Source organism: Chanos chanos, chromosome 10 (genome assembly GCF_902362185.1).
Source record: "Chanos chanos chromosome 10, fChaCha1.1, whole genome shotgun sequence".
Lineage (NCBI taxonomy): Eukaryota > Metazoa > Chordata > Actinopteri > Gonorynchiformes > Chanidae > Chanos > Chanos chanos.
In genome coordinates this window covers 3,414,952-3,431,969 of record NC_044504.1, presented here as the reverse complement: position 1 = coordinate 3,431,969, position 17,018 = coordinate 3,414,952, and the positions used below count along the sequence as shown (strand labels likewise).

Below are 17,018 nucleotides of genomic sequence, written 5' to 3'. Positions count from 1 at the left end.
ACTCTCACTGTGAGTACTGAAAATGAAGCATGTTTTAACTGTATGGCACTGCTGGTCAGAAATAAAGGATTTATGCACTTATATGAAGGTGTTATGATAAAAAAAAAATACTCATATTTCCACAAATGAACTATAAAGAAAACGTAACACAATAGTGTTTTCACAAATTTAAAACATAAATTCATGTCACCTAGAAATGATTTCAACCAATAAAAATGTTGTTCAGGATGCTGAATTGGACTGATAAAATGTGACATCAAACACAGAGCAATCTCAAACTACAAAAAAGGATAAAGAAACAGGTCATTATTGAAATAAAAAAGACTTTCATGTCGTGTGACTGTCCTTTTTCTTTCAGGGTCCCCAGAGAATTGGGTATGACACAGAAACTGTTTAACCCTATTTACCATGGAGATACTCAACTAGAAATTCAGGGCTTTTAAACTCCCTGGCTTCAGTTGAAGGGTAATTTGGCATTAAAAATTGAGGAGAAAACAGAGAAAATTAGAAAAAGGAAAAGTGCTCTAGGTAATTGTTGTATTGTTTTATGCACCCCAGATGTCTGAGTCACAGCTGAAGACATGAAATGATTCAGAACTTGGTTGATAATAACTGACCTAATTTTTCAACTAGCAGGATAAATCTACTACTCCCTGTCTCATCAGGGGCAACTTTTACAACTGGATTCAAGAGCACCAGCTGAGAAATAATTATCTCATGCTGGGGTGGAAAAATCAATCCCCCTAATCAATTATTCCTACAGATTAACATTTGGATTATCTGAAATGATATACCAGTGTTGCATGTTTTCAATTATTGGGAAAGTATCGAAAGATGCTTATGTAATATAAAGCACAAACAACATCAGTTCAGAAGATCATTAAGTTGAAATGGGACTATGTTGATACTTATTTCAAGAGCAATGTGTATAGGCCTTTCCTGTGGCCTTTCCTACAAAATACATGTCAAATAAAGTTTATATCACCATGCTGGTTCCCTGTAAACTTCACCAACTGAAAGAAAAAAAAAACAAGGACCCAACTGTTGCATTCAAGATTAGCAATGCTCAACACAGAAAGAAATTCTGCAAGTGTTTAAGAAGGCAAAGTCAACGTAAATGTGACGTCAGCTATTGCAAAGTAGGCTGCCATTAAGCCAAACACCCAGTTGGCGGCAGTAATGGGTTTTTTTCACATCAACTCTTATCACAGAACTAACCGAAGAATGTGTTTCCATAGTGATAGTTACTATCCAGCTTCTTCGTCATTCAACATACACCATAGAAACAACAAGCAAGCTAGCAAGCTGAAGAACTGCATTGACTGGTGATATCACAAAGCAGCATTGGCTAGTTTCAGGTATTGTACTTAAGACGAATAAACAAAATATTAATTTATGTTTAACTGCTGTTTATTCTACAAGACCGGTGTTTCTTAATCTATATCTTTGGGTGCCAATATAGTGGCATCTTTTTTCTAGCCTTAGCGACAGTGACGCGTACTAAGTTAATCAAGGACTTGATGATTAGTAGCTAGACAGGTTAAATAGGGAGTGCCAATTCTTATCTTGGCGAGACCATTAGATGTGATGTCCAATATGTTCCGCGAACTGAAATTAACGATCACTGCATAGGGAAACCATTTGCTAATGCTTACGGAGCTTCTAGTAAATCTTAACCACCGCTAACTTTAGCTATGTTCGACTAGATGCTGAAACAGTTCTTAGAACCAGAGGAACGCAAAGGTTTTGGTCAGACAAATGTAGACAGGTAGACGTTTTTTCTTTCTCTTCTGGGCAACACTAAACAGTTAAACCCGTACTAACTTCGCCCAGCTACTTTCGGCAAAGTTATGTGACATCTGTAACATATCAGTTTGACAATCCGAGACAGCAAAAACATAATGTACAAGAATGTGCTCAGATGCAACGTTTTAAAGAACGGTGGTCTGCGTTAATTTGTCCTACCTACTACTGTTACATGATCTGACTGAACCGGTTAGCGAACTTCAGTTTGTAATGCCCACTAAATGTACAGGTACGTGGATTACCGCTGTCTCTGGGAAGACCCGCGCACGTCTGAGTAATCGCTTGCTTATTATGCCATTATCTAACCAAACCTAAGTGGGTTCACTTGCTTCATCTTCTGCGAATATCCGACCTCATGCAAGATTGTGTAATATTTTTTTTCCCAACTTTTTTCCAAACTCCTGCGGAATGCCACATAAATTCGTCCATGACATTAACGTCAGCCATCTTGACAACAATTAATATTAGCCTGGTTTGAGGGAAGATTCGGGTAGCTACTGTCGTTTGATGGAATAATGGAAACCGGTGTATGTTACGCTAGCAGCCGAAGGAGACCTGGTTGGCTGGTACAGCGAAAGCAAAATCACACCGTAATCTCGGAGTTCTTATTGAGTTCGCAGATTCCAGGACTGGTGGCAGTGGACACTGCAGGATGTCAGGCGACCTAGTCGGTGTGTGGGAGGTAGCGCTGAGTGACGGTGTTCACAGGATCGAATTTGAGCATGGCACAACCACGGGAAAACGGGTTATCTACATCGACGGCAAGGTGAGAGCAGTGAGCCGATCATGAACAATTAGCGTCTGTTTCCCGCACCAAACATAAATGCTCCAAGCGCTCCCACACACTTGCCAAATGATCCTGGCACAGTTTACTGTATTGGTTTTATCCGTTAATTGTGTGTCATGACTTCAAACAGTGACCGATGAAGTAACTCAGTGGTTTATTAGGTTCATGTGTGTTATTTGCCGTCTTGGTTTGCTTTGTATCTCTTGAATGTAATATAATATTGACAAAAAGCTTTTGAGGTTTCAAGACTACAGTGACTCCAGACTTCTAAATTCATTCAACAGAAAACCAAAGTGACAGTGGGCAGCATTAGTATATTCTGCACTTATTTCTTGAATTGTATTGTCAAATGTATCTCTTTCCATGTCTTGCATGTGTGGCAGCTGTCCTTCTAAAGGTAAAATTACAAGTACTTTGATGGCAATGCCTTGAAATAAATTTCACAGCTGAATTCACATCCCTCTGGAACCCAAGTGACAAATACAGAGATTTGGTAAAATTATTTAATAACAAACAACCCTGTTTAACATTAACAGCAACACTCATTACTACAAAACAAAAGAACCTCTGGTGTGTTTGATTTTCTGGACATTGTCTAGTTGTAGATTAAAGTTCACTTTGATTTGGTTTTCTTCATTAAAAAAATCCTGTTTATTCCAGGACTAGGTTTCTTCATCAGGAACTCTGTGCACTGAAACAAATAAAAGTGTCCAAGTCTGGGTTTTGAAAACTAAAGTTAACTGTAGTAGAAGTATAAGAATTCCCATTATTGGAATTTAAGCAGCAACATGGAGGTGGAAGTGTAGCTCACGTCTGGGGGGGGGGGGCACGTCGGACGAAGAACCTCTAACACCGCTTCCATTCCTTTTCTTAGGAAGTCCTGCGGAGAGACTGGATGTTCAAACTGGTCGGGAAGGAGACGTTTAACGTCGGGAACGCAGACACCAAGGCCACCATCAACATCGACGCGGTCAGCGGCTTTGCCTACGAGTACACTCTGGAGATCAATGGGCAGAGTCTGAAAAAGTACATGGAGAACCGTTCCAAAGTCACCAGCACGTGGCTACTCAACCTAGATGGCATCGACTGCAGGGTAGTACTGGGTAAGTCGCTCTTGGTTACTGCAGCCTCTGGACGACCTAGCCCAATGATGTGATGTGCTGTGAGATTGAAAGTTGTGTAATTACATTGCATTTTCTTCCCTTCACTCACAACGGTACTGAGATACTGGCTACGGCTACTTAATGCCACAGAGAATGTGATTATTAGTTATGCTATGAAGACATTACACACTGCAAGTGTCTTAGCAGTTGTAGCCAGTAGCCATGGGACACACTGCTTAGCATGGTGACAGAGAGGAGTAGATCTTGCTTTGTTATATAACATGCCACACTGTGTATTGCTACACTGTGGAAACTGATCCCGAGACGTTTTATCAAAACCGTCGGTCGTTGTTCGTCTTGAGAAATCGGCGCTGCTGTGTCAGGACAATGAGTTAAAGTTAGTTGACAGTGTGTTGTAACACAACAACAACAACAACAACAACAACATGCTGTCCGCCTAGCAAGAACACATGACATGACAACGTGTGTCATCGCGGAGACTAAAAATAAAAGAGCTTCCCTCCCGTGGCAGGCTTTGATGTCTTAGCCTGCTTTAAGAGTACACCATCTGCCTGCAGTTGATCTTTGGGGTCAGCAGTGCATTTGTGCAGGTCTCCCTTATCTCCTCGAGTCAACACCCACCCGGTGATCAGCACAGCTTACCATGCACTTCACAATCACCTTAACTTGCCGGGCGGTGTGCGTTTCTGCAATCCTGTCGGCCCTCCAGGTGGCACTGGTTTTCTTCCAGCGTTTATGGATGTCAGGCCTGGAGCCGTCACCGCGCTGTCTCTCACCGGAATCACGTGCATTTATGGAAAACCGAAGACAAACCTGTTTTCTTGTCGGCTGCTCACGTATGCAGGCTTTATGAAAGGCAGTGCGAGCTTTAGAAAAAGGTGTGTCACTGAAGCATGTGGTTTTCATGCTCAGGTGCTTTCCAAACCTTTGGCCTTTGAAAATGTCCCACATATACTTGTTTTTTTTTTCCCTCTCGGTAAATGGTGTGTATATACTTGGGATTTCAAGGAACCACAAAGAAAGATTTGCAGTATTCTGCTGAAAAACAGGATGATGAGGGTCGTAATTGGGAAAGGGGTGGTACGTGAAAATGAAGTCACGACACAGCTGTTTTACAAAATTCTGCTTCACTGAGTTAGATGACAAATTTGCCTTATTGTACGGGTATATTACATGTTTGCTTTGGTACAGTGATTTAAGTTAAGAAAATGTTAAGAAGATTACAGGTGGCACTGTTGACCATAACCATACCCATGAAAAGCTGTTGAACATAACCGTACCATAACCATGGCACTGTTGAACATAACCATAGCCATAAAAAGCCATAAAAAGTGTTACTGACCACCCAAAGTCCTTCCTGCTGTCTCTCATGTGTTTTCACTCAACAGAGAAAGACACCATGGACATCTGGTGCAACGGACAAAAAATGGAGACAGCGGTAAGTGCGGAGTAAGGTTTCACAGTCCGCTTCTGGTTTCTTTATTTCTGAAACGCTTTAAAGAGGAAGGTAATCTTTTTGGACACACACTCATCATAACCCATAGCACAGCACCCGTCGCTGGTACCAGTTAGATTCTGAAGAACTCAAGTGAAAACGCAGAGATCACAGGTAGAGAGGGGCCTCCCTGTTTAGTGGTAAAGTGAGCTCACAAGCAGGCATTCTCTCATGTAGTGTTACAGGCCCACTGTACTTTATAGCCCTGTCTAGAGGTGGGCCCTTATCTGGACTCTGCAGATGTGTAACCAAGGAGACGGCGCACCATGAATCAAACGGGCCGAACGCAGCCCAAACCAGGCACAGGGGAACGGGATCGTGGCAAAGACAGAAAAACGGAGTGCGGGGTGTGCGAGGTCACGGGAACTTAAACTAAGACTAAACAAGACAGTTCAGAACAAAAAGGTCACATGAGAGTTCAACGAGAGGTCAGATCCCCTCATACCTCAGACAGGCTGTTGTTTTTCTTATTGTTCACTAAAACACACATTTTTTTCTAATAACCTGTAAAATACTCAAAACTACATTTATCTACTGCGCTGGTTCCTTTTCAACAGTGAATTTTTGACTAAACGACTTATGCTGTTACTTTCATGGCCAAGATTAATCAGCATCTCTTCAGTATTAGCGTCAGAGACAGGATGTAGAATGATTTTTTCCTGTCTCCGGATCGGCCCACAAAAGCTGTTTGTTGATATATGCACTGAATTGCAGAGTGTGGACATAAAATGACATTTAATTTATATACTGTATATATGTGTTTGTAAAATACAAATGTTCATCTGCTGAAAAAATGTGTCAGAGAAATCATGCTGACAGTTAGAAGAAGACAGTGGTCAATGTTGCTCCAGGTGTTTGATCTAGATTCAGATCCAGATCCAGATCCAGAGCAAGTTTGAGCTTCTCCATTACAAGGAAAACCTGATCATTTCCCCACTTTAAGACTTTCTTTTTCTTCCTCGTATGTTTATTCACATTTAGCTTCTTTTTAGCGTACACTATGTCGTAATATAAAAACTAATCACAAATTCTGGATTTGATTGCTCTTAGCTTTGTTATTATTTCAACATGAAAGTTTACAAGACACTGCAGTCACCAGTGACAGGCTTCCTCAGACCTATCAACACAGAAGTATCAGCTTAGCTTAAATACACACTGTGTTCCCTCCAGCCAAAACTCCACACCCGGTAAAAGGGTTACAGCACAGATACTGTTCTTTGGGTCACAGCCACTAAGGGATGGGGCAGAAATAAGACCTTTTCTCTCTTTTTTTTTTTTTCTTTTCCCTCTGACCTAGGGTGAGTTTGTGGATGACGGCACGGAGACTCACTTCACGCTGGGCGACCACGACTGCTGCATCAAGGCCGTGAGCAGCGGCAAGAAGAGAGATGGCATCATACACACACTCCTAGTGGACGGCACAGAGGTGTCCGAAGCCACAGAGTGATGTGTGGGAGTGTGCAGTTTTTTGGGTGGTGGTGTTTTTTTTTCTTTTTCTTTTTTTGGTTTGGTGGAACTCCATTCAGAAGAGCGCTCTGTGCAGCAGTCGAGGAGCTGTGTGTGTGTGTGTGTGTGTGTGTGTGAGCGAGAGCATGTTTTTGTGTGTGTAAAGTTCAGCAGTGAGGCACTTGAAAGGGTTAAGGTTGTGACTGAGTTAAAGCAAAGAATGTTGCAAGTCAAGGATCTGAAAAACAGCTGTCAGATACCAGTGATATACCAGACCAGAACTGCCATTCCACTCCACTCCATAAATCACGGTCTTTTAGACGAATATATCACACGTTGTTGATTATCATAGATCACCATTAGATTACTGTGAAATACTGTGAACCTTCTAGTTTTGTTTCAGTCAACATATTGCATGTTTACTAAGAAAATGAGTGGAAAGACTTAAAATATCTTTTCTATGTACTCTGATTTTTATAACGTGTTTCGTGTCACTGTCTCATAGGATATGAATCAATATGTTTACCAAAACATGGTGAAAATGTTGGCTGAAAATGTTGTAGATCGTTCCTGAAAGGGAACTAAAGTTGAAATGGCCACAGGTATGTGGTGAGGAGGAGCGGTAAGTAAGGCAATAACATTCTCAAGGAAGTGCACTTTGCCTGCCTCTGTCTCTGTCGCTGATTTGTATGTCTCAGCCATTTCAGGAAAAGCATGTGTGTACTGATACAGCCTGCAGCAGTGTGTCTTCTGCTGCCATCTCCTTCACTCTCCAGCAATAGCTTTATTAGCAGATAGGTTGAACTGAAATCAGTCTTTTTTATCAATACATATCGAACTGATAGACCCAAATGAATTTCATGATAACTGAACTTTAGTATCTCTGAGACACTGCTGGTGTATATTCTGTGTTTAGGTCTTTGTTCCGTCACACACACACGGTGCATTCCACATACGGATTCTTTTTTTAATCTCTTGGTTGCTTTTCTTTTCTTACAGGACAATCACACATGGGCCAATGGAATTTTTAATTAGAGCTTTAGTCTCATGTGCAGTAGCAGGTTTTGAAATATAATTTACAGAACTCTCCACAGTTATGCCTGTGTATTAAGACTCATATATAGAACCTGAATGTGAAGCTATATCTCCATGTATGGTGTGCTCAGATGTCATCTACATGACATTTTTGGGTTAAATGTTGACAACAAAGTGGATTAAATAGTTCTGTTTAGTCTGTCACGTAGGGAGACGATTGTGTGTGTGTGTGTGTGTGTGTGTGTGTGTGTGTGTACGTATATATATATATAAATATATGTATATTTGTGATGTGGATTCCAGGAATCCTAAACATCTATCTGTTGACCATAATACCACACCTTTAACTATGTCTTGATTCTTACCTTTATTCGACCATTTCTTTATATGTAATAACCTACATATAGAAACTGTTCTGAAAGATTTTACTTGTGTGTTTTTTTATGTTCCAGTGTTTGCCAATCAAACATAACTTGTGCTACTACATTAAAACCCTTAAACTGAATTTCAGCCAGGAGCAGTTCTTCCCTTAGTTCTGTTTGTAGATGTTACTGCTACAGGTAGAACTTCAGCCGTCAGTCAAAAGAGTAGGGCCAGAATGTTAACATGGCTGTGTACACATTACTTGCCATGATAATTACCAAAAGACAAATGTATTGTTTTTTGTTTTGTTTTGTCCTATAAGGGAAATTTGAAGTCTTCTGTAGGGAGTGTTGCTAAGTCTCAGAGACTACAAACTTCAGATGTGATGAATCATTTCTTCTTTATTTTTATATTCACGGGACAAGCACACCTCAGAGATGAAGCACAGTTCTCGCTGAGAGAAAGAAATGCCAAGCTTTTTATATGTTAAGACAGGCGTCTAAGGTCACGTGTGGAGGCCCAAAGATGACCTTTCAGAGAGCAAAGGATAATTAATGTTTGTTCTCCGAGCGGTACAGACACCCAGTTCACCACTCCCTGAGTGGTCCAGACTAATCACATTTACTCTGGCCTTGTCTTCTACATGATACATGCTCTCTATTCTCCTGCACAGAAACATTCCTGTAGCACATAGTAATTGCTCTTACATACAGATATGTTCTTACGGCATATAGTAAATAAGCAAGCACTGATCCCCATCATATTAATGACGACTGTCACGAGGCACGTTTACCCTCTAAGAGTTACAGCTAAAAAGCAAAGCAATTTATTTCCCCAGATCTGCATAAGGTCATGGTTAAAAAAATAACAAATATCTCTGGATTTCATACACACCTCGTCCCTCCGTTCCCAGTCTGCAATAACAAAAGCAAGTGTTTTGAGTTTTAGTTCTTTATTTCAGATAAAAGCCATATAATACAATTTATGTTTGAATTTTCATCTACCACTGAACTTTGCCCCTATGTAAGCAAAAATAAACAGTGACTGATTAAGTCTTCCCTTTGGTTTCACCATTTATGAGATTTCTAAATGATAGCAGTGTTCATAAAATCTTATTACAAGAATTATGAAAGATAAATCAAAAGTAAATTCAGAAAAATAATGACCAAACCCCTACTGTCTAACAACTTTAAAAAAGACTTTGAAAAAGAATTAGAGACCATTGTTGAAATAACCCATAAAACAGTAATTAACTTATTTAGGGACAATAAACATTTAATCAACATCTTTGTATCTGTGACTTTGTATCACCATGTCAAGGTCAGAGTCCTGATCATGTGGTTCCAGAGAAAAATCTGGAAGGTCCTGGCATGTTGCCAAGCACTGAAATGCTACCTCTAAGTTTCGTTTTCATTCTGAGTGACTGTCTCACTGCAACAAGCAGTGAGACAGTCACTCTCTCCACCAAAGCAAGCCAAATTACTGGTGAAGCTATTACACTTATTTACATACAAAATAAAATCTTTTTTGAAATTCTTAGTACATAACAATAGATCAACTCAACAGTTTCATGCACAATAAAATGTTTTTCTTTCTCACCTGAGTACTTTATGATAAGTCCACAACTTAAAGAAAGTCGGAACCTGTCATCAGACTGTGACATAACTTGGTGAGTTAGGATTAAATGACAGATCACTAAAGCTCAGAAATTCACATGGCTTAATCAAACAGAAGAGGTGGTCTGCCTACGAGGTTTGCATGTAATCAGGTACAGAGGGAGAGCCTGCTGGCTGCTGAAGATCACAGATATGTTTTGACTTGAATCTGTAACGCTGTCATAACGGACCAGTGGGTCACCATTAATTGACGGTGGTATGATCATGTCTGATGAACCTCTGGTGGTCTTCCCAGCGAGCACTTCAGCTTCGAAGAAGTACATGTACTCCTCGTCTCTGGGGCCCCTCCACAATTTCCTGGCTGTGTCCAGATCAGTACTGAAGTAGATTCCTGCTCCATACTTTTGCTCTGAGGACAACGGACATTATATTTACACTTCGTGTACTTAAATTTGAAACCTGAATACAGCTGCCTACGACTAGCTGAAATATTTAGATGAGGGGTTTTCTTTAATACTGTATTGAAGTAAATTCCAAGAGACAAGAGTGGTCTTGGTAAATTCCAAGAGCATTGTTTTGAGTGCTGTACCTTCATACTGTTTTTTTGGTCTATTAAATACCATAGATTGTGAAGAACAGACAATAGGTAATATCCTGATTTCGAGCATTGACAAATAAAATGGGGTAGCCCTAAAGAACTAATTCTATAGTTCTTGTACTTCTTACCATCAGGTGGGGCGTACTCCCTCTGAAATCCCACTCTACAGATCAGCTCACAGAACTGAGCAGACACACGCTGGTATAGACGCCGAGGTTTGCCTGATACTCTCTTTCCGTTCAACTCGAAAAGTTGCCTGAGTGCCATGTTCTCAACACGCTCCACCTGAAACAACCAACACATCCACATTCCAACTCAACACTATGTCTGGCCGTTTAGATTCACATGTGTGTAGGTTCCACATAATTAGTACTTTTCATTTCAGATTTGTGAACAAGAATTAACACTTGAATAGTACAATCTCTCTTTCATGTCAGAAGCTTTTAATTCACCTTGACAATTTGAAGTCCATTTTTTTCAAATATTTCCTTTCTCTGCCACGTAGAATGACCGTCTTTCATAGGATCCCTCTCATAAAATGACCCACTGGATAACCTGTGTTTCCCATAGGAATCAAAAAAACCTGTGGTATACAGAAACAGTATTATAGTAATTAAAAACAATCCATATAATGTGACCGTCTTTTGTGTGCTACATCATTATTATGAATGTCAGTGTTCCATCCACTTACAGATCCTGGAAACATCACTGGAGTTCCCTCGATCATTCTCCACCTTATTTGTTCTTAAATTCACCCAGAGATTCTCAGAAAGCCTTACGGTTTTGTCACCAGCAAGATAGGCCTTTTCTACATCAGCGTTTATCTTTGGTTCCTGCAAGTCTGGGAGATCTTTGCATTGCCAGCGCACCAGGGAGTGCAGCATGTCACTCTCTTCAGCCAAGGCAAAATCCTCCTGAGCCCTGCAGCACATGGCCTCTATACGAACAGCTGCAGCCTTGACATCTCCAGAGTCCCCAGTGATGGTAACTCCAGCCCGACCATCTCTACAGAACACTCTCAAGTTTACATTAAACATGGTCTGGAGAGACAACAATTCTTCATGATCTTTTTGGCCAAAGTGCATGACATGGTTGTTATTTATCGTGGTGCTCTGATGCTTCATAAACAGATCGGTTATCCATCTTTTGGCCTCTCTCTGTGCTTCTGGAGAACGCGCACGGAGCTCAATGAGTGGTTGAACCTCACGACCAGCTTGTCGTTCATGAGAGATGGAACCTAACAAATATAGTAACAGGTGAATGAGGGGCATCTGAACAGTTTTAATTCTACTGGAGCAATTAGAATAACTGACAGGGGACAGGCAGATTCTTTGATTTGATATCTGGGGCACTGAAGTATAAGTGCGTGTGAAGTATGTGTGTGTGTGTTAAATAAAAATAAATTCTTAAATAAAAATGGTAATAGAGAAGGTATCACGCTGAAGTGTGTATATGAAGTTGTATGCAGTGTTTACCTTGGTTGACAGTGGACCTGAGATTCATTTGAATCGATGTCAGTTCCTTTTCAAAGGCCTAAAACAAGGTGAAATGAACATATTGATTACAGTCATAAAGAAAATCATAAGACAGTCATAAAATTAAGACCAGTCAGTAACAATGATTTAAAGAGACAGTAAAAATGACCGTGTATATGTCTTTATCAGGGGGGTACAAAATGAAATGGACATCCATAGGGCGTCCCGTGTATCGTTTGGAAAAGTCCACCACGGCTGCTGTCATGATATCAGCAACCTCATGGCTTTTGAAGCGCAATTCACCAGAGCCAATAGCAGGGAAAGAGATTGATGTCATGTTATCTCGTGCTGCCATGTGCAAACACTTTGAAACAATTTCACCAAGCATCTGTAAAGATAATATTTAGAAATATTTACAAGTATTTTCACTGAAAATCTTTGAGAAATACAAAGAAACAAAAGCTAGGTTTATAACATATTAATGAGCAGTTTGGGATTCCTCTTTAAGGATTATGGTTAAGGCATATTCAGATTAAATAACACACTGTACCTTTTCTGCAGTCCTATCACCTTGTACTTTATGCTTGCACAACACGTGGTATACAAACTGGCAGTCAAGTTTATATCCTTTTGTTTTAATGACATCTCCAAAGTAAGCATAATATGTTTTTCTGATCTCAGTCTGAAGCTCTCTCCCAGCCTTATCCAATATGGCTTTGGAAATGGCGCCAACTGCCAGGTCCAGTTGAGGAGATGTTGTGTTCACAATGACACATGTCTGATTAAAGTAAATGTAATAATAAAAACTAAAGTTAATCACAATGGTAAATCAACTATTGCTTTGAGTGCTAGTTCATTTTTAAGATGATCTTAACAGATATTTAGACATTAAAATGCATTACATGTTTCAGGATGTTATCACAGAAGTGCATTCAAGGGGTTTTGTACATGCCAAAATGAAATTTAATGTCACTGCAGGGGCTACTGAAACTTATTTGCACTGCAAGCAGATTTTTCAAAATTGCCAATAGTCAATGAGTGATGTGTTTTAGACTTTCTAAATTCTGTGACAATTCACAACATCATAACTGTCAGTAGTCCCAAAAAATAATTTCATAAAATCTGGCAATGCTCTCATGCGATTGTTTATGTATACATGTGTCATATATGTTCATGTAATATGTCACATCTCATAAATAATAACCCAGTTGCATTCATAGACATGAAAGATCCTGTTTTCAACATCCTACCTGCTCTCTTTGAATATATCCTTTTTTAATGTGGAGAGAAACGGCGTTCATTTTGACAGAACGGGTATCAGAGGATGTTCCCATGCTCACAGCTTTACTGTATGAATTAGGTTCAAGAATCTTGTGACATGCTTTCTCCATCTCACTCACTGACGGCTCATCGTGATTCACCAGACGAACTTCAATGGCCTGACACTTGCTGACTGGGCTGGAGTCATGATACTCTTTCAAGGTTCTCACAATGATCTCAGCACAACTCTCCAATGGAAAATTGAAAAGGCCAGAACTCAGAGCAGGAATGGCAACAGACCGAAGGTTTTCTTTCTGTAGGCACTCAAGGATACTGATGACTGCCCTCTGTAAAAACGGTGCGGCCTTTTCAACGTCTTTCTTACTTGGATTGGGCTTAAGGTATGGACCAACAGCATGTATGACCCTTTTGCAGAGAAGATTTCCAGCACGAGTGACGACCGCATCTCCAGTTTTTACATTTCCATGATTTTTTATTATTCTCTCACTCTCTCGTGTAATCTCTGGTCCCCCAGCATTTGCAAGTGCTAATGCAAGACCTCCACCATGTTGGAGTTGTTCATTGGCTGCATTAACCACAGCATCCACCTGATGAGATGTGAGGTCATCCTTCCAGACGGAAACCTTGAGGCCTTTGGGAAGCTGTATGGAATACCTCTTCTCAGGAGTAACTTTTTTGGGTTGCATGCTGCCATTGAAGGATGAACTAGAAGCAGCTTCAACACCATGAAACACTGCAGTGCAGCCAAATTTGGACTCCAGACATAGACTTAGTTCAGATCCACATGTATTTACAATGTGTGCATGCTCCTCCAAAAGTGGGAACTTTTCTGTTTCATCCATGGCAAGAAAGTGGTCTAGGGATACAGAAATTCACCTCAGAGATAAAACCAAACAAAGCCAGACAAACACAGAAGCAAAAACCCAAAACAAAGCAAAAACAAGACAACACGAACAACGACAACAACAAGGACAACATCAACAAAATTTGATGGACTAGGAATATCTGCTGCTTAACAAATTACTCAGTGCATTTTAGCACTGCAGGCAGTATCTTGTAATACAGTCTATAGTCTTTTTTTCACTCACCACACATGAGAACGTCAACATAAACACAGTTTAGTACCTGAAAATTGATGAGTGTTGTTAGTGCTGTTACTTCAAAGTACATATTAAGCTGTGTCATCTGTAGAGAACCATGTTTATCACAGGTTCCAGAAAGCAAATGTCACATTATATTTTAAATATGGCTAAAATGAAATGATTAATCCATTTTTATAATTCTTCTCTCTTTTATCATTTTCGTCACTATACATATGGGAGCATCAGTGTTGCCAATCGGATTAAAGAAGAAAAGTAAATATATTTACAAAGGCAGATTCATGTATTACCTACCACAGGCTGTTAGTGTACTGACTGATCAATGATCAAAATTATGAGCTAAACCCCCGAGGTTAATTGTAATTAAACAAATGAGTGATCTAGACTAGAACGACTTATTAGTTGTTACAGGAGTTAAGAGTGACGTCATTAGAAAGCGTAAGTAGACCTACATTGCTGAGTTAAGCAGCACGGAGAAATGTTCTGATAGATTTAAAATTAAATCATAACTTAGTCCATTAGTCACAGATGATGATTTGATGACGCGGGTTGTTTCTCACAATTCTCCGAAAATGGGACATTACAGTTAGTTTATGCTTTTCATACCATTTTCATACCCAACCAATTCTTTTCATTTAACACGCGTGGACTAAGTGATTTCAGTCATTTTGTGTCATATCGTTTATTTACTGAGAAGAGAAACCCGATTATCCAGTTAAAATCCAACAAAATTTCCAACCAAGTTTACTGAGATGTTATAACTTAGTGAAAAGCTACGGATTTAAAAAGACATTTCTTCCAGTAAACTGAAAATCTGCAAAACCATTTTGTGCCCTGAAGGTAATATCGATACTGTTGCTGATGGACAAAAATACACTTAGCAGCCGCCTTGTAAACATTCGCTCACGGTCATTCGCTTCACAATCAGTTCCATCGTATAGCCTGTTTCTTAAATTAGTTCCAGTCAATTTAGGCCTATTAGAAATTATAGCAAGAACAGCACATTATTGGCATAAATCAGTTAAGGTTATAACTTACTTGTTCGCAGTGAAGACTATCTGTCCAAACCTCGGCCAAGACAAAGTTCTGCACAAATGGAAACGAAAGTAAAAGAACTCTTCACACTCCCTGTTGGCTATAGCCTAACAAACAACCCCTTTACTTCCTGAAAAAACCTTTCACTGAGTTGCACTTTTTGGCAATACCTTTTTAAAACCTTATTTTTAAGTTGAATGCAGTGTTTACTTTTCCCTACGGATCAGTCAGAGAATCCGCTTTCAGCAGAAATATTAGCATCGCATACGCAAAGTTTAGCTGTGCTAAGAATTTATGACATGCGGATTATAATAGGATACACTTTTACCCGCTCCGAATTTATGACAGATTGGGTTGTGATAGGGTACATTCTTCAGTTCGCACTAGTTTAAGAAATTTCACAGCTTTTACATTTCAGATTAAAACGATTTGTAATGACACCTACCGTCGTAGCCTACGGAAGCACTTTCCAGTCAGTCTAACTCTTTAAGGAAAGGAAAAGCGAAACTGAACAATTCAGGTGGTGTAAGTTTTCAAGTTAGTTGTCATTTAGCACAGTCAGCAACGGAGAGTGAATTTCCCTTCCCAGTGCTCGTAGAGGCGGAGTGGGATCCTAAAACCCCTAAACTGAAAAAATGCAATTTACTTTCAAAGTAAAAAATCTGATTTTTTGGCGGTGATTGTATCGTGCAACTAGATTTATCTGGACAGAGACTGTTGTACGTTTCAAAACAGAGGATGGTAAGTCACGCAACATTTAGCAGCTGGCCCATTCTGAAGCCAGATCTCAAAGAAAAGGCTACAACTACTTATTTTGAAAATGTTGGAACAACAAAACGGCTATATTCAGTAGCCTATGTGTTCTGTATGTATTGTGTATCGTTTATGTATATGTCAGAAATGTAGTCGGACGTAGTCAGCATGATGAATCTTGTAACTTTAACGTGATCCCGTTAAATAGGCGCAGAAACTAAAGTGAAACTTTGTTCTGAAAACAAATCTGAATTCTTTTGAACAGTGAGGCAGAGGGTTCTTCAAAAGCAAAGATATGAGCTGAAGTTGGACAAGACTGTTCTCAGACTTACTGTGCGTCTTTCGCCAGGAGAGGAAGGGGCAGCTGAAAAGGTGAGATGTATAATACGGGAGACACGGGTGGAAAATCGAAATTGTTAATTAGTGAAAACGTCGCAGTCAAAAACAGTTCAACAAGTACTGTGGCATGGAATACCCTCATTTTATCTGTCTCCTCTTAGAATTAAACGCTCCAAGCAGCTGGAGTGAAACAAGTAACTTCAAAAGCCTTTGCCTAATCAGTGAAGTCAAAGTAATGAAAGGAGTCGTGGTTTTCATCGTTCAGTCAGCCATGACATCATCGAGCTCGGTACAAGGTTCCAACTCAGATGAGTGTTAACGGTACACACATTTTAGGCTTATCTTTTTAGACACATTTTCGGTTCCAAGTTATCCATTTATTCCAAAATCCGAAATTTTGTCAGACTCAGAGAAAAGCCAACTCTTCATCACACCCGACAATTATACTCCAGTACATTTCCACAAACATGCATTGTTACTTGCTTCACTTTGCGTTGTTAGTTAGGTGCCATTGCTTTATATTTATTTTTGTTTTTATTGTGAGGTAACTATTCTAACTGATGTGATGTACACAAACAGTTGGAAGATTGTGTGTGTCTGCATGCCACCAATAGTACTAACACAGATGACCATCCTTAGCCTTATTTAAAACAAAGGCTTACTTTTCTTTGTGTACAAAATGATTCATACGAGATGAGGTGCTCTGGGACAGGAAAATTGGTGTCTTAATGAATTAACCACCAAACTTCAACAAGGACATGTTTT

The 17,018-nt window shown here is 39.8% G+C and overlaps 2 protein-coding genes across 2 annotated transcripts; one reads left to right on the top strand and one right to left on the bottom strand.

Annotated features, from left to right (window-relative positions):
• Positions 1 to 2,458: 2,458 nt before the first annotated feature.
• Positions 2,459 to 6,659, top strand: faima (Fas apoptotic inhibitory molecule a). The gene is made up of 4 exons (XM_030787260.1): positions 2,459 to 2,572; positions 3,468 to 3,696; positions 5,106 to 5,155; positions 6,510 to 6,659. The coding sequence occupies exons 1-4, from the start codon at positions 2,459 to 2,461 to the stop codon at positions 6,657 to 6,659; spliced, it is 543 nt and encodes a 180-aa protein (XP_030643120.1).
• A 3,031-nt stretch (positions 6,660 to 9,690) lies between these two features.
• LOC115822657 (protein mono-ADP-ribosyltransferase PARP9-like) lies at positions 9,691 to 13,868 on the bottom strand. Its single transcript, XM_030786568.1, has 8 exons — positions 12,996 to 13,868; positions 12,296 to 12,523; positions 11,915 to 12,133; positions 11,746 to 11,803; positions 10,962 to 11,507; positions 10,723 to 10,853; positions 10,399 to 10,555; positions 9,691 to 10,081 (listed from the first exon to the last, which is right to left on the bottom strand). Exons 1-8 carry the CDS (start codon positions 13,866 to 13,868, stop codon positions 9,780 to 9,782), a joined length of 2,514 nt encoding a protein of 837 aa, XP_030642428.1. The 3' UTR covers positions 9,691 to 9,779.
• Between the last annotated feature and the right edge of the window lie 3,150 nt (positions 13,869 to 17,018).